The 23000-nt window shown below is 39.0% G+C and overlaps 1 protein-coding gene across 4 annotated transcripts in view; it reads right to left on the reverse strand.

Annotated features, from left to right (window-relative positions):
* nbeab (neurobeachin b) overlaps nucleotides 1–23000 on the reverse strand; it is a 199255-nt gene that overhangs the window by 17405 nt on the left and 158850 nt on the right. For all 4 annotated transcript variants that reach the window (XM_013911568.1, XM_013911567.1, XM_013911566.1 and 1 more), the window contains 4 exons: nucleotides 19973–20085; nucleotides 6305–6445; nucleotides 5138–5257; nucleotides 336–488 (listed from right to left, as the gene is read on the reverse strand). In XM_013911568.1, coding sequence (XP_013767022.1) covers nucleotides 336–488; nucleotides 5138–5257; nucleotides 6305–6445; nucleotides 19973–20085 — 527 coding nt within the window. The remainder of the gene's footprint in view (nucleotides 1–335; nucleotides 489–5137; nucleotides 5258–6304; nucleotides 6446–19972; nucleotides 20086–23000) is intronic.

Consider the following 23000-nt stretch of genomic DNA (forward strand, 5'->3'; position numbering starts at 1 on the left):
ATATAGATATATATAGATATAGATATATATAGATATAGATATATATAGATATAGATATATATAGATATAGATATATATATATATAGATAGATAGATATAGATATATATATATATAGATAGATAGATATAGATATAGATATACACACACACACACACACAAATAAATTAATAAAGGCAATAACTCCTAATTTCATTACAAGATGTAAACGGAAAGTATATTCTTTATATTAACAGACACTGGATACAACGTGGAGGATGCAGAGGTGTATGTATGGATAACTGTGGTCAATATAATTATAGCATGAAATGTTGTATTTGACATGACTAAACCTTACCATCCTGTTTATCCTAACAAAGTCTTCAGGTTTCTTGGCCCAGGCTGGCAGGTCCACATCACAAATCATGGTTCTGTCTTCTCTCATTCCCAGATGGTAGCCATTGCTGTTGACAAACATCTCCGGGAGGTAGTAGAACTCAGGAATCAGTTCCTGAGGAAGAGAGACATTTCCATTTTTACAGCTGACTGGTAGGGCAATAATGCTTAATACCATACTCTAGACTGTATAATCACTGAAAAATCCAGCCATGTGCAGGAAATCACATATGTAAGGACTGAGCCATAAAAAACAGAGGAAAAAAAAAAAGCTCTGTATCCCACTGCAATGAAGTGAGAATTCAAGGGGAAAGGTAACACAAACAAACTAAACAGCAGGCCACGAGAAGGCGGTGAGAGGTGCTAGTCCAGTTATTCCAGGCAAAGGTGTTAGGTGTGTTAAATGAAACGGGAACGGAGTTGGTTTTCTTTCCTTGGTCTTTGGGTTCTTGTGATGGGGTCAGGACCTTGCAGAGGAGGGGAATTCAGCCTGGTAAAGGAGGCCCCTATGTATAGCCTGGTGTGATTCTATACATGGAGAAAGAGGGCAAATATTTACCAGAGGTTCTAGACAAGACTATTCCTAAAGGATTTCTCATGTGTAGAATATCCTAGTGATGTTTCTTCATTTTTAACACAGTAAGTACACATAGCACTACTTGCTGCCATCAGTCTGTAACAACTACGAGTTGATTTTTACAAATAACTGTTATCATATCTATTTAATTAGCCTTAAAATCTACAACAATTCTCACAATTCCATTGTGTTTGCCACCACTCCACTAGTAGATGGTATTTTCACACTAAAAAAAAATGGAGCAACATTTTAAACCTTTCAAAGAAAATGGAAGAAACAAGCACATCAGGATGAAACAAACACATAACCTGGACCAACTGAAGGTACGCCTGAGGAGAAAGGAAAAGTTTACAAGTAGTTGTACTTATTAACCTTTCCTTTCTTCTCAGACGTAAAAAACTTTCTGTGGCTGAATTACGATGCAAACTTTAATTTTGTCAGCACTGCTCAGAAGCAGTGAAAACGAGTAAATCAGACAAAATCCTTGTTGCGGGAAACAAGATATTTAGAATGGATAATATGAATTTTACATTTCATGCTTGTGCTACAATACTGTCAACCTTTGTAGCACTAGTGCTATAAGCTAACAAAGTTAAGTACAGCCCTGATAATGGACTACAGAGCACTGGAAAATAAATTCAATACACTAGATTTCTTTCTGAAATGCTGTAAGTGCTTCCGTCATTTGTTCTCCAATGCCATGTGGCAAGACGATACAGGGCAGCCATCTAAGCTTTACTCCCTCAGAGATCAATTATGTCACTAATAGTGTTACATTCTTAGTGGATATCATAGCTCTTCTGAAAAAGAAAGCAACAAATCAGAGAAATCAGAGACTCTATCATAACTCACAAAAGCGCACGAGAAGATCTTCGCTTGGTCTGGAAAAATATTTTGTTTCTCAATGAAAAAAAGCCATTTGTAAAGCTAAGACATCTTACTACTCCTTACTTATAGAGGAAAACAGGAACAACACCAGGTTTCTTTTTCTCAGTATGGCCAGGCTGACAAACACTCTACACTCTGCACACTAATTTTAACCAGTAACGACTTCACAAATAGAATTTCAGTAGTTAGGGAAAGTATTCACAGTTGTCCCACCTATGCAGTATTAAGTATGACAACTACAACTGTAGCTATTTATTTAAACTCTGTATCTCCTATTGGTCTTTCATCTTCAATAATTTCTTCCTCCAAACCATCAGCATGTCTATTAGACCCCATTCCTACAAGGCTGTTCAAAGAAGTCTTAATCAGATTTACTCCATCTCCCTATTTTCTCTTTTTTTCTTCTCTCTTTCATCTCACTCACCAGTTGCAGCAGATGGCTTCCCCACCCTGAGCCTGGTTCTGCCAGAGCTTTCTTCCTGTAAAAAGCAAGTTCTTCCTTTCCACCACCGCAAAGTGCTTGGTCAAAGGAGGTTTTCTCTAGAGTACTGCAGAGTATTCACCTTGCAGTATAAAGCACCTGGAATTGACTGTTCTTCTGAATGGGCACTATATGAATAAAGATTAATTGAATTGAAGTGAGTCATGTATACTTTACTTCTGACTATTACCCAAAGCACATTATGTGTATTGGGATAGAGTTTTTATGCCAGTCAGCCTTTTATATATTTATAAATGAAAGAGACCTTACTTGAGCCACCATACATAACAAAAAAAGGCATAGAAATGCTGCAAAGACTGTCTTGGAAAGTCACAAAAATATCAGCTTGTAAAAAGCTTTTCTTTTTTATTATTTATTGATGACATAGTTATAGCATTATTAGATTAAATAATGACCTGTGGCAAACAATCCATAAAGTACTGCATGTGCTGGATAGGTAAATGCAAAGAAAAAAAAAATGCTGACTTAAAAGTAAATTGGTATTTTGCAGTTCCCACTGTGACCCAGTTCTGATCACTCTAAATGGCTAAGTGAGTCAAGCATTTGCACAGCCAGGCATATGCACACAAGGAATGTAGATCCTCCACTCTGTCCTCATTAAAGACATGTACAAAAGACAAGTTAATGTCTACCTTTTAGCGTGAGAAAATAAAGCAGGGTACAAGTACCTTAACTCTTTGTATTTGGCTTGTTTTATGAATGCAGTGTTTGTCAGATTCAGTGGTCCTATGGAGTTTTATATTGCCTATGGGATACATAACGTGCTGGGCTTTCAGGCAGCCATAAATCACTGGGTTTTGAGAGAACGAGTTAGCATGACATGGTACAGGCCAATAACCCTGCTGGTCTGCTGTTGGTCACATTTCACCCTCTGCACACGACAGGGAAGGGAGTAAAGTAGCCATTCCTCTCTGCTTCCTCCTGTCTCTCACATACACACAGCCACACTTTCTCTCCTCTTTTTCATTTGTAAACTTCCTGCCGTAACTCACCGCCAAGCCGTTAAAACTGCCAGCTCCGTTTTCAAGCCACCCTCCCATGGCAGCCATTAATTCTGCAACAGCATTGTAATGGGCTAACAAGTCAATCACACAAGCCTCCGTTGCTTTACACTGTGTCACCTTAATGACATGTTCGTCAAAATCTGTCACCAACGGAGTGCTGCTGGATTCTTTCAGACAACATGGTGGCAGTTCTCTCTGTGTGCATGAAGACGAACGTGTAGATTTGTGTCCAATACCTCCAAGAAAAATCTCCTCGTCTTTGCCCATAGGTGGCTGTGCCAGCTAAACATAACTACATCAGTGCACACCGAAATAAATGAGAAGTATGGATGCACATTAACATTAATGATGGGGTGGTCGGGGAGGTGAGGGCTTGGTCGGTGAAGGGTTGTTTCCATTTGACTTGCTCTTTTAGGAGGTCATCCCCATCAGGGGTTCAGACTGCCTTGGTCTTGTTGTCATTACTGCTGGAGGAGGTTGGGGTTAATGAAGGAGAGACCCTGGTAAAAAACAAGCTCCCTTTAAATTAGAGGCTCAGTGGGCCGGCTTGGTGTACTGGGCTGAAGTGACCTTAACCCTGTACTCTCTGCTGGGTCTGGGAATGGCATTTTTGTGTCTGTCTGGCATGCATGGAGACCTGTTTCTGTGCCTGCCAGACAAACAGCCTATCCTTTTCAAAAGAAGGACTATGCTGAGCAATGTTGTTAACACAGGTATGCGGACCAAAATTACACATTTAAAAAGACAATTTCAATAGTTTGGAAGGTAAATCGTTTTTTAAAAGATTACAGCAAATAATAACGTTAAATTTCCTGATAGTTTATCATGTTGCACTATGACTAATTCATACAAGCTCTTGCACAATATTTTCCTTCTACTAATGCATTATGAAATACTGGTAGCAATCCTGTAATTTCACGCACAGTCCAGCAGCTCTCCTAATAGATCACTGGCAATGCTATGTGTGTAAAAAGAAATGCATGCAGACATACAAGTAGTTGAAAGTAGACTGTATTTGTTAACAGGGTGGCGTTTGACTATTCAGTTGTTCACTGGTTTGCAGCTTTCTACCTCTGCCTCACATGGATTGCTAGCTGCTCTCCCCCACATTCTGGCAAGTAAAAGCTCTGTCTGTACATAAAAGACTACATTTTAAATAGCTTTTGTCATTAATGCTTTATTAATTGCCTGCGGCAACACTACCCGATGCAGGGTGTGCTGGAAATATATGACACTTTGAGGTCAGTGTGTATCCCTGCTGCGTGTTATGCAGTGGGCAAAACGGAGACAAATCAGCAGGGTTCAGCGTTTTCGATGACTGCTCTGTGGATTTGCGGAGAGATGGTTTTGTTTTTCTCTCAGATGCAGACTTTGTTCAAAAGCAGGATTGCTCTACCTCTGAGATAGTTTGCTCTCTGCATGAGATAAATCAAATGTGCATAGGGTATTCCCGTGCACTACAGCGCTTTGAGATTCACTGTTTGGAAGAGGCATTTATAATTGATGGTATATATTTTTGCAGTGGTTTTGAGGCACAGAAAGGAGGAGAGCATATGAAAAAAAGGCTTGGTTTGGTATTTTGCAAAATATATAGATGTATGCTATATTACTATAATTTTGCATTGACTTGTGCAATAAATTCTTTTCAACCATCTTTGCTGTAAGAATTGCCTTTCGAAGACCCACAAGTCCACAACACAAGCTTTAAAAAGGAAACTAGCAAGGAATCAAATGTATATCAATTGTATTTATAGATACAGATGTTTTAGTATATCCTTTGTTGTGATTCTCACCTTTACATCTGAGGTGTCCCTCTGACAGTTTCTCCAGGATCGGGAAATGCCTGAAAACGTGCGGTCGGGGTGATCGAATTTGTTGTTGTTGGCACTGAGGAAGAACATGGTGAAGGGCTCCTGTAAGGAAAGACATGTATTCATCACAAAAGTCAAATATCTCAACCCAGATTTAAAGTCCTGATCATTATTTTCTCACCCTCTTGACATCTAATTTGATTGCACCTGTCAAAATCTGAGAATTTAAAATATTTTTTCAACCTTGAGGATTAAATTTTAAATGCACGGGAATAGCCTGAATTTTCTGTATTATTCATTGTTATTTTTTCTGTAGCAGAGATCCTTCTTTCATTGTATCCAAGCCTGAGGGAAAATTAATTAGTGCTCTTCCTGAGTACAGTAAGCCATAATGATAATTGGCTCAAATTTGGTTTTCTTAGACTGAGATGGCAACCATTGCCGGTTGGAGCGGAAGGATCACTCACCAGAGGAAGAAAGAGATTGTGAGAACAAACCCAGTGAGGCCAATCTAACTGCTGTCAAGGGAGCTCCCTCAGTTCATCGGCCTCTTTCTACTAATGACGAGGGGAGGGGGAGAAATACAGTACAAATTCCTCATAAAGCGCCTTCAAATTAGTACGATTTTTTAAAATCACATGTGCAGCAACTCAAAGAAGTGTTGGAGGTTAGAAGAGCCTTTTTTGTTGGGAACAGACTGGAAGTACATGTTCTTCCTCCTCCTCTTCTAGAGTAAATGAGGACAGTGCTCAGTAACCTTGATGGACATGTCTCCAGCGCTCACTGGGTTGCCTGAAACACATAAACCTGTCACAGCAGCCTCTGTAAATCATTACCCAGCCACTCTTTATTTAGTTCACATATGCTGGTTTACTGGCCTGTGAAATGTGTTTTCTGAGCGCCATTGGTCTAACTCAGGCCCAATCAAATTGAGATGTCGAGCTGCTTCCTGTGCAGAAGCCAACAGACCTCAAAGAAACAGCATCATCAAGTCTGACAAGTGACAATCAACTAATGCAGACAAAAAATGAAAAACTCTCTGAGGTCTGGGGTTGACTTCATTCCTATTCACATACTTGACTAATTCGGGGATTTTGCACATAGTACAATAATAAGAGGGAGGGTAGCTGCAGGAGAGGTTTTACTCACAATTCTGACAAGCCAGTGCAGGGTGGTGGCAGCTGTGGAGTAGTGGGTGTTGTAATGACAAGGTGGTGTCTGGTCATCTTCCCATGACTCATAACGTTCAGTGAAGAATGCTGCACGCTTTGGGTTCAGGGCACCAATAGGCTGAAAAGGAAATGAGGACAAAACAGGCTTAGTTGTGGCAATTATCGATTTTCTTGTATTCCGTTTCCACTTAAAAGCCTTTATAAAGATGTACTACATATGCTTTGTACAGTCACGTGAAAAAGTCGGTTCACCGTCTTTCAGCTGTAACGTTTTTACACTATCAGGGGAAAACAAATCTGGCTTTACCGGGTTCTAAAATGATTTCAATACAATCTCAGATTAACAAAAACACACGATATTTCACACTGTGTTGTTTCTTACTTAACAAAAAACAAAGCCAAATCCAGTGCCCCCCATTAATTTTCTGTGTTGCTTTATAAGTCTCTTGTATCACAGTGGAGGAATCTTGGCTCACCCTTTCTTCACGATATAAAGTTAATTGAAGTTTGCAGGCATTTGTTCATGCACGACTCCCTTAAAGTCCCACAGCATTTCAATCAGGTTCATCTGCTTGATTGATTTCACTTTTTTCCTCCCATTCTGTTGTAAATTTGATTGTATGCTTGGGATGCTAGTGAAGCAGCAAGGGTTTACTTGGTTTCTCATATTTTCTCCTGCAGTTATGCACTTTGGCTTAGTTTTTGTTAATGAGTGACAATGGGTAATATTTCATGTGTTGTTTTTGATCTGAGGTTGTATTTACCTAAATTTTAAGAACCAAGAAAAAACAAATATTTTTATTATGTATTGATATATAAAATCTTAGAATTGAACAATGGTGTACTTACGTGTCTGCAAGTCTCATGTTTTGTAAGGCAAACAAACCTTAGAGTTGGTCCTTTTATAAATTTTAATTGACCCTAAAGTCTTAAAGTGTGTTGAGGATTATTTGTCCAGTGCACTGAATTTAAAAGTTTGTGGGGGGTTTTTTCTCTTTGTTTCTTTCCCTACTGTGAACAAGTAGGATGTCACATGATGTAAAGATAAATGTGTCATCATGTCTTTTGTTGATGCCTTCCTTCTTAAGAGTTTCTGACATTTCTGGTTATTTTACAAATAGAAGACAATGCAAAAGCTTTTTTTTAACAAATGATATTCAATCAATGAATATATCAAAGTAAAGAGAGCCAAATAAAATCCTGTTTTTCTATGAATACAACAACAACTACAGTATAGAGTTGAAATAACCAGACATATTGTATGTAGGACATGTATGTAGCTGTCATAGTGGCATAAATCTCAGTAATGAACCTCCGTATATCCTTAAGGGTCAAATGTACAGGTTCAGTGTCTCTGCAGAATTTAGTATGCTGTGAGACAACTTAGTCATTCATTATCTTCTTGTTCAAAATATTCACCAAGCACAGTCAAAATAGACACAAGCTGCAAATAGCTTATTATTCAAATTCAAAACTGAATAAAAGAAAAAAATCAGTACTACCAGTATTCATGATAATAACAACTCTACTGTTATAACTATAAGCACTCAAATTGAAGTTTAAGCAAGGCTATGTTGTAGTACTGGGCTAGGTTTGCATTTAAGAAAAAAAAATACAGAAATTTCAGTGACTATTTGTTTCAGTGAGAATATTCGTAAATAAAATGAAAGATTTAAAAAATAAATTAAGTCATTTTATTCTAACATAAATATTCTGTATTTATATGTTATTCGTTACTGTATACCTGCATGAGTATTTGATATTGCTTTGTTGTTACCACATTCTCATCACAACCACGTTTATTAGCCTGACTTGTAGCCACCTGCTTGGCCTGCTAAAAAACTGGAAATAACAGCTTTTGGCATTTTCTGCAACACTTAACTATAAAGCAGTTCCTTTGAAAAAAATCTCCATAAGATCTAAGGAGACATTTTGAATTTGGCTTATGGTTATCTCACATAACAGAAAGTTATGGGTCCGTATATCAGAGACAGACACAAAAATCATGAACTCATCATTCCCATTATACAGTGTCAACTTAGATCTCATGTTTTTTCAAAAGAAAACTATCTTCTCTGTGAAATAAAAAAAACTAAACATGAGTGCTAAACTGACTTGTATAATATATTCCACTTGATCCCTGGGCAACAAGACTAGTCAGTCCTGTGTTGTTTTGCATGCATAATTTCTAAATATTACAGCACGTCTCATGAGTCATCTCCAATCTAAATTACATTTTTATGTACAAGCAAATCTATGGTGGTCATGCAAAGGTTATAGAAAACAACAATGCTGTATAAGTCTGGAAAAAAAAGCATAGAAAATTCATATTTTTGTACATTCCTAAAAGGCACTTTCTTAACTTTGTAGCCCTCACTATTTGGCTCATCATTGCAGTTTGTAAAAACTATAGTGCATGGAAAAACAACATGTGAAGCACACCAATTCCTGCATGGGGATATGGATGATTTGCTTACCTATGATATCAAAATAGTGAGAGTAACATTATGGTCCAAACATTTTTTATTTTTATGGGATTTTTTGCAGTTTTAAAGTAATGAATCCTACTTCACTTATCCTCATAGGAACATCTCAAGCATCTCATGTCAATTAGTTCTCTGTTCTTAATTAAATTAAGAACAAATTAAATGTGTAAATTAAATGTTGCAATAGCTGAAGAATAACTGGACAGAATTAATGTAAAGAAAGCTGCAGAATCTTGGAAGGTACCAGTTGGGACATTTGTAGTAATACTGGGTGGGAAGCGGTGGAAAGTTCAGGGCAGACATGGAGCTTTACTCTGGCAATTGTCTGTCAGAGCCTGTTATTCTTCTGAACCCTTAAAGTAACTGTTGCGCTGTCTTCTGTCTAAAATTTAAATAGGCATGTTGGCAGGGGTTAGCAGGATGGTGCGTTAAGGATGGAGGGAAGAGATATGTGTGTCTCCTACTAAAACGCTGTGGCTAATCCATGTGGATTAACCCTAGCTGACCTTATTTACACCCAACACACCCATCATGGCAAGCACTTTACTCTGAACTGCTACTCTTGGCTTTAACACAGTGGGGGAGCTAATATTTATTGGGGTGGCCACTCTGATGCTAGTACTTACACATTTGGGTGGCACAGAAAATGAAGTTTTCCTGTATTGTAAATCACTGTAATCAAATATTATATTTGTTGGTCACTTGATCTGAGAATTTGCTTATATAGGCATGCTGCACTTTAGTAGCACATGATAAAGACCAATGTGGACATTGTTAAAAACTGCTATAACAATAGTAGCTACTGAATCGCAATTTCTGTGCATGTGCCCTTTATGGGCTATGTGCATGTGTGGGGTGGTCACCCTTTAAAACTCCACCTGGGTCAGCAATCCTTTGTGCTTTAACACATAGCTGTTTTTAGTACCAGGAAAATACAGTGAAATCTAATAATGCAACACTGTGTTATATTACTGGAGGCTTAGACATTGAGGTAAGCCACAGGCATGGTTTTAAAAGTGTACAATACACACTCTTAAAATTATCAACTGAAGGAAACTGGAGATCAGTTTTTCAGAGGAAAAAAATGATCTTAAAAAACCCCCAGTATGGCTAGTATTTTTAGCAGAAAAGTTTGCTCATTATTAAAAATACTCCCCATAATATGCGCACAAAAAACAAGCAGAAATGATTGAAACGTCACAGCTTTGCATTTAAAAAAAAACCTGCTGCCTAATTATTTAGACCCCATAAATAATCACTGCTATATATATTTTACATCTATCCAATTATTTCCACTGTTAGGCAAAATCTTAGAGGGTTTTTTTTTTTAACCACAGCCTTAGCAATAACTTCAATATTAAACTGACACCATCACTGGGTTTTAGCCCTTTGGCAGCTGTTTCATTTTTATGTGTTTTAAGGCAACAGAATTACTCCCATTAAACATACATTTAGTGGTGAATAAATTGCTTTCTCTGCCTTTTCAATCACCTCATCCAATATGAGAGCCTTAGAAGCATATTGGCAGTCAATATTAATATACTCAGTACCACTGAATCAGTTGCACAGGGGGAAGGGTGACTGGTAATGTAATCAATGGCAGCTTTTCTACCTGGAAGCTGCAGCTCAGAGGTCAGAAGAAATAAAATAAAAGCAGTTTGAGGCTTATGTCTATTCTAACGTTATTAAAAACTGCACTGTTATTGTTTTAGCTGGGTGCAGTCAGTATGAAACCTCAATATGGGAGACTCTCTTGCTCACTACCATCGTATCTGCGTGTGGTGCACTGCACATTCCTGAAGCTCTAAGTCAAAACTAAATGCAGTCTCTTTTTACTTTTTTCAGTCCTTTCTTAAAATCTAATGGCAGTCCACATCAGTGTTAGCACAATTGAATAGACTGAAAGAGAAGTTTATTGAGATCTGCGCAGATTTATGGGGTGATAATAGCCTTGCATGTGACGTCTTGGCCCAGCTGGATTGGGGTGTAAGCCACAAGACGTCTCACACTCTGTAAAAGCACTGCTAGTGTGACTAATGCAGGTTAGAGCTGTATAAAAGATCCAGGTAAATACATGTGACAGGGGGAGAAAAGTGAAGAAAAGACAGCTGAAGGTACTAATGAGAATAAAGAGGAATGCCAAACTGGAAATAGTGGTAAGTTTATAAAAAGGCTTACTTGCTCAGCTTAATATTATGGTACCAAAGAGAAAGCTGGAAAATTTACTAAAATGTGTTGAAATGAGAGAATATGTGACATATTTTGATGAAAGATTATAACAATTAACTACACTAAGATTTATAATTTGGGTACATTCAAAGTGCCTCTGTACTGTGATTCACAGCTACCAAGACTTCTACCTAAACTAACAGAAACTGGAGCACCAAATTGCAGGGAAGAGATCCAAACACGCCTTAATTGACAAAGTATTTCCTGTTAATTCTTCTGTGTGGCTCTACATTCATTTAAAAGAAAAAAAAAATCCACAGCTAAACACCTTCCAACGTGTTTAGCTGTGCAAGCATAAATGGAATGAGGCATTTTCTATGTCATTTGTAATGTAGTGCAGAAGTGCTTTTTATTTCACTTTCCAGAAAACATGTGAGGATAACTAAACAAACACACTACATGGGAAACCCACAAGACCCAGATCGCTGAAGAAAAGGGTTTTTCACACATTTGTTAAAGGGTGATTGTTCAAGTCAAGGTTGTTATATAGCTAGTACAAACCAAAAATATGGGCTATGAAGCTGACAAATACCAAACTGGGCGTGTCTCACATGATGATATAGTTGTAAACATACTATCATGAAAACTTTTTGCCCCCTTCTTGACCTGAGTAAATACAAAATATAGCTTGTAAGTGATGATTTCATTTATTAAGGGAAAAAGACTATCCAAACCTACCTGGCCCTAAGTAAAAAAAAAAGTACTTGCCCCCTAAACCTAAAAACGGTTTGCCAACTTTGCCAACAAGGACTGCAATCATGCTTTTGTGATAACTGGCAAAAATTCTTTCACATCATTGTGGAGGGATTTTGGTCCACTCTTCTTTCCAGAATTGTTTAAATTCAGTCACACTGGAGGGTTTTCGAGCATAAATGGCCCATTTAATGTAATGCCAAAGCATCTCAATCTGATTTCAGTGTACACTTTGACGAGATCATTCCAGAATCTTATATTTGATCTTTTTGAGCCATTTAGAGGTGGACTGTTCTGTTTCGCATCATTGTCCTGCTGCATAATTCAAATGCAATTGAGCTTCAGAACACAAATGGATGGCCAGGCATTCTTCTTCAGGATTTTCTACTTGAGAGCAGAATTCCTCATCATTCCGTCAGTTACAGCAAGTTGTCCATCTCCTGAAGGAGCAATGCATCTGCAGAACATCACACAACCACCATCCTGTTCGATTGCTGGTATGATGTTTTTTTTTTTACGGACAAGGGGGTAATTGCTTCTTCAAATAGGGCCAGGTAGTTTTAGATAGCTTTTTTCCCTTCAGTGAAATCATCTTTAAAAAGTGCGTTTTGCATTTATCCAATGGTATCGTTATTCAGTGTTAAAATCCAGTCGATAATCTGAAACATGTAAGACAAATACGCAAAAAAGTAAATAAACTCGGTAAATAAATTCAAAGTATAGTTGTTGAACAGTGGTCCGTGTGTAGACTGCATATTAGGGTAACAAAAGCAATGGTCACCTATTTGTAAAGATGAGGTTGTAAACTGAAATCTTGTATTCATGCTTAATGAACTCACTTTATTACTCCAAAATCAGCACCACACTGTAGAGTATTATGATTCACCATCTTAAAGAATCATGAGCACATGTCTGGTTGTACCAAATCCAACTGCAGCTACAATTAGATGATTATTAACAGAGTAAATCTGTACACTAATTGAAAGAAACGTTTGTCTAATTAGTTCTCATTTTAAGCTATGAGCGCAACCAGTTTGTGACAAAATGAAGGGTGACTTTAAGTCCACACGTTGTACTGAAATGACTCTGGGTAGCCTGAAAAAGAGACTACATCCATAACATGTTTGCCTAAATAATGCACTCAGCTACAACAGCATGCAGGACTGACACAATGAAGCTCCCATGCAGTTGTTCCAGTGGAATTTAAGCATAAAAAAATAAGGACACTTCCAGTTTACCCCAAATTCTGTACATGTCCAAATTTTTGCTATAATACATAAAATCTCTGTGTGTTTTTTAATTTGTCTGTGAATGCTTCCTAGACCAAATGAATTTGAACAACAAAACTTTGCATACAGGTACATCTTGGGTCCTGTATATTCATATCTATATTAGATATCATGCTGCCAAGTATCCACCTAGCAATGGGGTAAAATTACCAGTTTTTAGCACATCTATAATTGCTTATAAAAATCATTCTATCCATTTTATCTCACAACAATAACATCTAATTTATATCCCTAAAAGCTGAAGTAAGCATGGTTTATTATGATAGCATCACATTGCCAACCAACCACCTAGCCATGAGCTAAAATGACCGATTTTTAGCATATGAACAACAGCTACCCCCCCCCACCCGCTGCCTTTTGTTTTTTGTTTTTTTGTTTGCCAACAGCACCAACAGGCCTTGCCCATTAGCATGGGCATGTTGCTACAGGCTTATAGTACACACCTCAATGCCTGGTGTCATGGTTTCCTGTTCCAGTATTAAGAAGGCATACTAGTCTATTGAAAGATGTCTAAGTATGATTGTTTAGGTTTACCTCTAACATTGAATACATCTGAATAATGAACTATGTGGTTGATCTGTGGTAAAAAAAAGAATTTCCTTAAAACCTTAAAAAACAAAAGGACAAAATGTATAACTGAAACTATGTCCCAAAAATCGAAGTTTAATTAAACTGGTTATGGAGAATGAATGAAATACGCCAATGAATAATGTATGGAAATATAAAAAGTTCATTTTCTGTTTAAACAACTGTACAACATAATGTACAATGTCTCCAGTAATGTAAGAAAAGATACAAAGGATTTCACTGGTCGCTTATTCCTGTCATACTCACCATCTGTTGATAAGCAAAAATCAAGCTTTGCTTGCATCTGTTCAACAAACAATAATAGCCTCTTACCTTCTCCTTACATTACATATCACACTGATTACAGATATAAGACCATGAAAACAACAGCTTCAGACAACGCCACACTTTCTCCCATCTGACTTCATTTCTTCTATAACACCTAACCAAGGGAAATGCAGCTGAACAAAGTATGATCAAACTTGGATTTAACTTCAGATTTAATCAGGATCATTTGTGGTGTTGCACTCCAAAGATGTAGGAAATGAACGTGGCCATTGGTGAGTGAGTGTGCAGAGAGTGTCTCCATTTGTTTGGTCATATCTAAGCTACCTCCCAAAGAGACGCATATTGCATTTTATATTTCAAAAGAAATTACATTACAGTATGTTGCTGTGGTGCTCTGTCAGGGGAAGTCACAGTCGTTTTTGCTTGCCTCGTCAGAGGCAGGGCTGCATGCAGCTCCAGTCTAATGCAATCAAGTTGCTCCAACTCAAGATAAAGCAGATGTGCTCCAAACAGCCTGACTGGAGCGGAAGTGTGAGTGATGAAGCCTCCATTATAGAGAGAAAAGTGTGGAGGGAGTGCTTTGCAGCAGCCAAGCTGTGTCTGTGTTACTGAAAGTTTTTCTGTTAGAGATTCTCAGCACACAGAGGAAGAAAATAGCCTCCTATATATTATAGCTCTTTCAAGACCATGAGGGTTTTTTTTCCCGAATTTGTTAAGGTGGAAATATATATTTAAATTGAATAAAATCTGCGCTTGTGTCACATTTTTGTTATGTCTGTCAAAATGTTTTTCAAAAGATACACGTAATAAATTTTTCTGTGTGAAGAAGAAGCATGTTGAGCAACATCTGCTTCCTTTGCTTTCTTATGCAATTAAATACATTTCCATCACATCATTTAACAGCTATGAGGAAGATAGTTTCCATACATCTATCATCTACTTGTCACTTTGTCAAAAAATAATCATTAGAATCTAATGAAACACTTCATTGCATGAGAATGTAGCTGACATCTAAATATGCAGAACTCTGGCCTCGAGGCAAATCGACACAGCATTCAGCAGAACTTTGAAGCTAACTGAATGCAGGAAATGTAGGTGTGTACAGGTTTGGGAGGTTCTCATTAAGTAGATCAGTACGGATGTCGAGCAGTTTAGACAATACTGTCCATCAAGTGACAGTTGCACATAATTGGAAAACAGGTCTCAGGTATGACTCGTCTGTGAGAAAGAAAACCTCCCAAACTGTGCAATGTCCCTATGAGGTTATGAATATTAATCTAATAGCAATTTACAAAGCCTTAATGTTGCCTAATTGTACTGCAATTATATTGTATTAACCTAAGAGTAATGATGTGATAGTTTGTCTTCTTAACCCCTGGAGGGTCCTAGAAAAATGCATACACTATTGGGCTTAGAGCCACAAATCGACCCAAGACCCTCCAGGTTAATGATGCAACCTGAGTTCTCACGTGACAGGTGATATTACATTGGGTGACTTGATTTTACTAAACCACAGGGCAAAAATAAACAGACAAGTTAAAATAAAAACTTTATTTAAAGAACATTTTGTTGCAACCTGTAATATGAGGTATAATCTGCTAAGTTCAGGGACAGCCTGAATTCCTTCAAGATAAAAAACAAGCAAAACATGCTTATTCTTCTTTCTTTTTTTTTTTCTTTTTTTTCATGTGATAGACTGAGAGCCTGTCCAAAGTGTAACTAAATGTACTATTTTCCAGATCTTCCAGTTACCAAAAGCAGACAAATTCTGAGATAACAGTAGGGATGGGTACCGGTGTTCTGACATAAACGGTAGTAACCAGACCGAAAAGCAGCGCACATTTCGGTGCTTTATTTTGGTGCTTTTTTCCCCTGAGCTGTGATACACTTCTAGCCAATCATTTTACATTTCCGAGGATAGTAGGCGGGTCCAGGTACGTACGTTCTTTTAGAGCAGAGCTACAGATTAAAAATGTCCAAGGCGAAGCGGTCAAAAGTCTGGCTGTACTTCACAGCAAAATATGCAAACTCAGCAAACAAGTGCTTTAAGGTGATACTGTGATACTGTCAAAGGAGGTAACACCTCAAATCCGATGAAACACCTGGCGATGCATAGCGGGTTTTTTTAAAGCCCAGAAATGCGCCGTATTTAATAGCTTGCTGCGAGACCTCACACGAGCGCATCTACTGCGGGTGGGTTGCCTGTTATCGGACCCGGAGTTAGCAACATCCCCCAAAAACACGAAGAGGAGAGTCCTGGCCCCTAGCCCTGCCAGTGTAGCAGAAATGATGACGGATGATGATGGCAGCAGCAGCCGTTCTTCTCTGCGTGAGTAGCTTAATGTTGTTCGTGTGTAATTTACGTTGAGTAGGCTAACCGCGTTATTACATTAATGCATGTAAGGTGAACTAGCAAACATCATCATAGCTACATGCGGCTGTCTTCTTGTTTGATGGCAGATACTCCCTTCACCCTGGCCAAAAAGGCTAAAATGACCAAAGAAAAAGAGGGAAATAGCTGAACATAAGAGGTTTTTGGACAAAGTTTATGTTTTTTCCATTGTTTAAGCACTGCTTCCAGCCAAGAGTGATACCATATATGCCCCATAGCTGCAGAAAAGGCTAACATTGTTATCTTTTTACAAAAAACCAGCTGAACATGAGAGGTTTTTGGACCAATTTTGTGTTCTCCATTCTTTAAGCACCGGTTTGAGCACCGGCACCGTTTCAAAAGTACCGATTTGGCACCGGTATCGGATAAAACCTAAACGATACCCATCCCTAGATACCAGTGAGCTTTAAAAACTGTCTGTCTTTTTTCACCTTCAATAAAAACACCAGTATATTTATTCTCCTAGGTGTCACCATTAGTCATAGCATCCAGCTATCAGTGGAAAAGCAAAGGCTGAATGAAACTAGGCCTTAGTTACCTCAGGTCTAGAGATTGCCAGGCAGTTGCCAACCAATCAGACATCACTAGAAAAGTGTGTATTCCCTGACTGCTTGTTGAGTGGTTGCTGGCAGTCTTTTGGTGAAACTGCTCACAATGAGGTACGTTTACAGTGCACCATACTCTCCGTGCTGTTGATTTGATCACTAGATTTCTGAGGTTGTCCACAATTTGCATTGGAGATGAGTAATTGGTGAGAATTTGCAGACACGTCTGCAAATTTGCTAGCAACACAGTAAGGTTTTTGGTGCAGCAATGTATTTGCGACCAATTTCACCTGGGGACAGCCAGCATCCGCTTACCAGCTGGTCAGGAAATACACATTTTTCTCTTATAATCCACAGTTGCCAGAGTGTGCTAACTGGTCCCTCAGCCTGTGTGACTGGGCTCATAGAAGTTAGCACTGAGGTAGAGTTAGCCAGCAAAGATGTACACATTCTGTGTGAGGTATTTCTAAAACAGCAAAAATAATAATAATGCCCCCCTTGCTATAACTTTGGATGTAAATGAAGATCAAACAGACTAATAGTGGGGAAAAATATTTGCTACTAAAAAAGTCACAATCCTTAATTAAATCTCTACACAAAAATTTTACTTGTCTCAACAGCAAGTCATTCCTTCAGGGTTAAAATATTGGTCAATATAACAGGGGCAATGTGAGCCCAGAGGCTGTAGTGTACATGGTGAGATTTGAAGAGCTCAGCTTAAAGGTATGTACACATCAACAGTACTGAAAATAAAAGCTAAACAAGTTCATAAATCCTTTTTTTAGGATTTATGAATATGCAGTAAACAAGGGATGCAGCAATATAGAACAAAAAGACAAGAGTCTCAGCCAACTCGTTAAGAGACTTGGACCCAGTGACAGGACTGATGCGTCATCACCTACCAAACACTTACCCAGAAATCTGACTCAGATTAATCTGAAAAAGACTGAATTCCTCAAGAACTAGTAATGTATTCTTAATGGTACTCAAAACATGGGTACTGTATAAAACAATTTGAAATGATATCCAGCCTCAGTTTCCTGATACATGTACAAATCCCTGGCTAAACGCAGAAGAAAGTCACCACCTAATATACAATGAATGTCTCCAGAGACTACTGCTACTACCACTGATCCATAAATGAACAAAAAAGGGCAGATGAAACAGAGAGGAGAAGAGTGGGGGCCGTCGTCCCTCTCTGCTACACCAGCTTATGTGAACTTTTGGAGGTAAGAGCCCCGGGGTTCCAAGGACAACTGTCAGGAGACACAGGCTGTGAACTCATGCTAATGAAGGCAGCTCGGCCCTGTAAACAGCATGGGAGGATGTCACTAGAATACATTACAATACATAACTGTCTCCCCGGGGCAGGAGGGTTCCACATGGCACAGCCCTGATCACTCCCCTCGACACACACATCTCTATACACACGCATACACATTCTGTGGCTTTTTCATCCCACCTGGATACCCCACAGGTAAAGAAAACAACAAGACAAGACACACAACTGTTTGTCCAAAATGTTTTCTGTTTAGTTCTCCAGAGGAGTAAAACCTTTCTTTCTTTCTTTTTTAAAATTAACAATACTTTAACTTGTGACTGATTGTTTCATAGTTTTATTTCAAAGTCCTCCATCTCTCTCACCACAAAACCCAGAAAACAGATGCTTTGAAATGCTGAAAATTGATACAAACTGTTGAGAACTGAGATGGCAAAATGAGGCTCTTAGGCTGCGTGTTGGTGCTTTGAGGGGAACGAGGCAGCGATAAAGTGAGTGAGAGAGAGAGCTCAGACAGGAATGTGACTGTTTTCAGGTCAGTGAGCTGGAGTGTGCATGGGCGAGAGAGCGAGAGCGAAAGAAAGAGAGACAGAAAGGGGAGGGGGTAAACCTATAAACCAGGCCACAGTTCTGCTGCCTTTTTCCCCCCTCATTCAAAGACAGAGCAAACATAACACTGAACTTTATCTATCAGGGTTGCAGGGCATTAAGGACATTGTATCATAGCTGTTGTGATTTGGCACTGTTACCCGAGCTCTTACTATTGCTCAGCTTGATCTTTTTTGGAAAAGCCATATTTAGAACATCTTTCACTGCGGCACTGTGCTGATGAATTCTCTTATCAGTTCATCGACCTTGAAAATAAAAGTATATTACTCGCAGAAACTTGAACTGCTGCATGGCAGAATTTAGACGAAAATATCCTTGAAATCGTACAGTTTGTGTTGAGTGTATGAAGACTGTGCAGACATCCATTATTTAGCCCCCCAAGGATAAAGTTGCCATGATTTTACTCGTGTTATGCAGACTGTTCTACAAATTTGTTGAAGGACAGTCTGGATTTAACTTACAGTATATATTGATTTTGTATACATTTTCCATATTGTGATGCTGTATATGCATTTCAAAAAACTATTTCTAATTTATCTTATGATAATGACTTAACATGAGCTGATCATGCTGGGTGTATGATGGTAAATGGCCTGTATTTGTATAGCGCTGTACTCGGTCCCTAAGGATCCCACAGCGTTTTACACATTCAGTCATCCACCCATTCACACACACATTCACACACTGGTGATGGCAAGCTACATTGTAGCCACAGCTGCGAGGCTGCCGGACACTGGCGCCGCCGGGCCCTCTGACCACCACCAGTAGGCAACGGGTGAAGTGTCTTGCCCAAGGACACAGCGACCGAAACTGTCGGAGCCGGGGCTCGAACAAGCAACCTTCCGATTACAAGACGAACTGCCAACTCTTGAGCCATGATTGCCCCATGATGAACTCAGTGTTGCCTTGCTGAGTTCATCGAGTTAGACTTGTGGTAGTAAAACATGTAAAAGCCTCTCTAGTGCAAGACCACAGAGATATTTTAAGGGTATATCCAAAGCACACAGCACAAACTGTGTGTTGAGACAATGCAGCACCCAACAAAAGGGAGTAAACTTGTATAAAGTAGAGGAGTGCATTTCATGATGCTACAATCAGCATTTTCCACTTCAGTGCAGAGACAGCACATGATTCCTTTGCCAGTAAATACCATATTGTTTTACAATCTGACTCCTAATAAGAAAATCCCCTGCCATTAGATCCAGCTGCCCCTTCTTGCCCCTCTTTTTTCCATCATTTTAAGGTGAACAGCCGAGAGGCCCCTGTACCTTTGAGAGGTCTCTGAAGTTCGCTGGCAGGGTCAAGTCCAGCTCCTCCGAGTCATAGTTGGTGAGGACCCAGGGAAACACCGGGTACTGGTTCAGATCATTGTATGTCCTCCCTAAACACACAGAGGAGACAGAAAACTGTGAGTGATGATGGGCTGGAGGCGAACAGAGGGGTTGAAAGCAGGGCAGCATACACTTGAGGCTTCAGTTACTTTAGGGGATCAACATGCAACATTCCAACAAGCCCCCAATCAGACGGACTTCCTTCCACACTTCACAGAGAGTCTGCCAAGAAAACACATACACTAATGGTAGAAAATGTGAGAATGATTCTGCGTTTCCCATGACTCTGCCTGCTGTGTCTCCTTTGTTAATAGACTGTGGGAACTGCAGGAGGCCTGTCTTTAAGTATATGGAAAACTTAAGCATTTTCAAGTAGTTAGGAGAAAATGTAATTGCAGAGGTATACGTTCTTCTGGAGGAAGAAGTCATGTCTTCTGGGGACATGACTTCCAATGCCTGAAATCTCACAGCAAATCTGATTGCTGATTGACCAGATGTTCTCAAAGAAAAATATGATTTTCAGATGAGAAAACTTGGAAACCTGGAAAAGCCAAAAGCTTGTACCATGTTGTCAGTAACGCTTGACTTTTCCTTTGAAGACGACATTGATACAGCTGCAAGGTCAGATGGTGGCCAGTTGTAATCCAGGACTGGGATGGGGCTGCTTTTTGCTAGAATTTTTACTGCTTGTGATAAATCATGCTGAAAACTTTGGCTCAAAGTAAACTGAGAGTTAAAATGTAACAACTTCTTTTCCAGGAAAAATGAAACAAAAGGGCACAAAAGAGATTCTAAGGTGTCAGACCATGGTATCCTAGGATATCCTATCGTTATATGATTAAAACAAACAAAGATGTTTCCTAGAAATGTCCAGTGATTGAATACAAACTATTTTCCAGCTTCTTTAGTTAAACATTCTATACTAAAGAAGCAACAATTCCAGGACTGAAAAATAACCAACTCTACAGCAGAAATAAGCAGACAGTTTTGATCTCTACAGCTAATTTCCCTTTCAAGACACTACTACACATGACATAGTACAATGTCATTATTTAGTGAATAAACATGAAGCCAAAATTCAGAACCAATGTATGAAAGTACACCCCATACTGCTTCCACAGGAATTAACTGTCAGAGTTCATTTCAGGCGCCATAGGGCCTCAGATAACATGTTAAATCTTATTGTTCACGTCAGAACAATTAGAAAAAGACTGAAGTAGTTTTTTTTTTTTTTTTGAAAAACCACCCGAAGAAAGCCACTTCTCTCTAAACTTCTCTCCCCCCCCAAAAAACAAACAAACAAACAAACAAAACAAAACAAAACATGGCAGCATGGCTAGGTTGCATATAAAAAAAAACTACAAGACTTCTGGAACAATGTCCTTGAACAGACCAGACCAAAGTAAGTATGTTTGGCCATAATGGACAGTGCTATGTTTGGCAAAAAATAAACACAGCATGCTTGCACAAACATCTCATACCAGCTGTCAGCATGTTGGTGAAGGGGTTATGATTTGAGCTTGTTTTTCAACCGCAGGACCCAGGCACCTTGCAGTTATTCAGTGGACAATGAACTCCTCTGTGTACCAAAATATTATAGATTCAAATGTGAGTCCATCTGTTTGACAGCTAAAGCTTGGTCAAAACCTGGGTCATAGAACAGGATGATGCTCCCAAGCACAGCAGCAAATCTACAACAGAAGTGCGGAAAAAGAACACCATCAAGGTGCTGCAATGGCCCAGTGAAAGTCCAGACTTTAACCCGACTGAAATGCTGTGACGGGGCCTTAAGAAAGTTGTGCTTAAATGAATGCCCAAAGCAGGAACTTCAGCAACACTTGAGGGAAGATGAACAACTTTAATAATTTACCAACGCGTTTCGGCTTAAATGAATGCCCACAAACCTTGGTGTACATTGGTTTTCACATTACTCTATTCTAGAGGTTGGGTTTTTATATAAATCACCCTAAATTGCATTAACACCTAAAGTCATGTGTAATTCAAGGCTACTGTGCTACTATAATTTAGCTACTGTAAGTACTAAGTGAGTGCAAACTTGTTTTGTTAAGGGTAAGTTTGTACTGGAAGACACTAGAGAGCCCACTACTATTTTTTTCCTGTTTTCAACCAAGCTGTTATCACTGGCTGGTAACTACCCAGCTTGTTACGCTCAGTGCAAGACAGAATGACCAAAATGCTAAATTCAAGGTATCATATTGAATCTTTGCATATGCACCCTGCTGCTTTAGAATGACATTCTATCATGTAATAGAAAAACACATTTACTAAAGTCAACTTTTCAACTAAAGCACAAATGGGAATAATAAGGAAAGAATAATAAAGGATGTTTCACTACATCTAGGTCTAATTAGATTGTTCCCAGGTTTTTAATAATTAACTATTAAATATTATCAACTTGAACCAGTCAATCAGTTACGATTCTGCAGCAGGTTGGCCTTAGAAAATCCCAAACTAGCCAAGCAAGTGAGAACGTCTGACAGGCACTCATGGAGAAGGTTTCTGCAGAGTACCCAGGGTCTGGGGGAATCTAGAGAACATAATTATCCAGGTTAATGCCATGCACTCAAAAGGAAACAGCAGGCTGAGTGTGGAGGATGAGTTGGGCATTGTTGTGGTTAGACCTACTTGCGCTGAGGCCTGAGCTGGGGTGGCAGGATGTTAATAACAGTGGAATAGTGTTTAATTAGAAGACCATTTCCCGTTCGCACCTCTTCCCAGCATTTCACCCCCCGCCTGTCTACCGCTCCATACTATTCTGACATCCCTGGCAGCCCAGGTCATTACCAGGGATTTTTAATGAATTTTGGGCATGTTTTTCTGTCTGCCTTACATCTAATTAGCTGACAATAATGTATCGAAGTCGAGCACAAGCTAAATATAAATATGCATGAATATGCAGCGAGAGAGAGGATGACACCTTTCTGAGCAGAATAGCGTAGAGTCG

The sequence above is a fragment of the Pundamilia nyererei genome, unplaced genomic scaffold, assembly GCF_000239375.1.
Source record: "Pundamilia nyererei isolate P.nyererei 1_Seehausen unplaced genomic scaffold, PunNye1.0 scaffold00066, whole genome shotgun sequence".
Classification (NCBI taxonomy): domain Eukaryota; kingdom Metazoa; phylum Chordata; class Actinopteri; order Cichliformes; family Cichlidae; genus Pundamilia; species Pundamilia nyererei.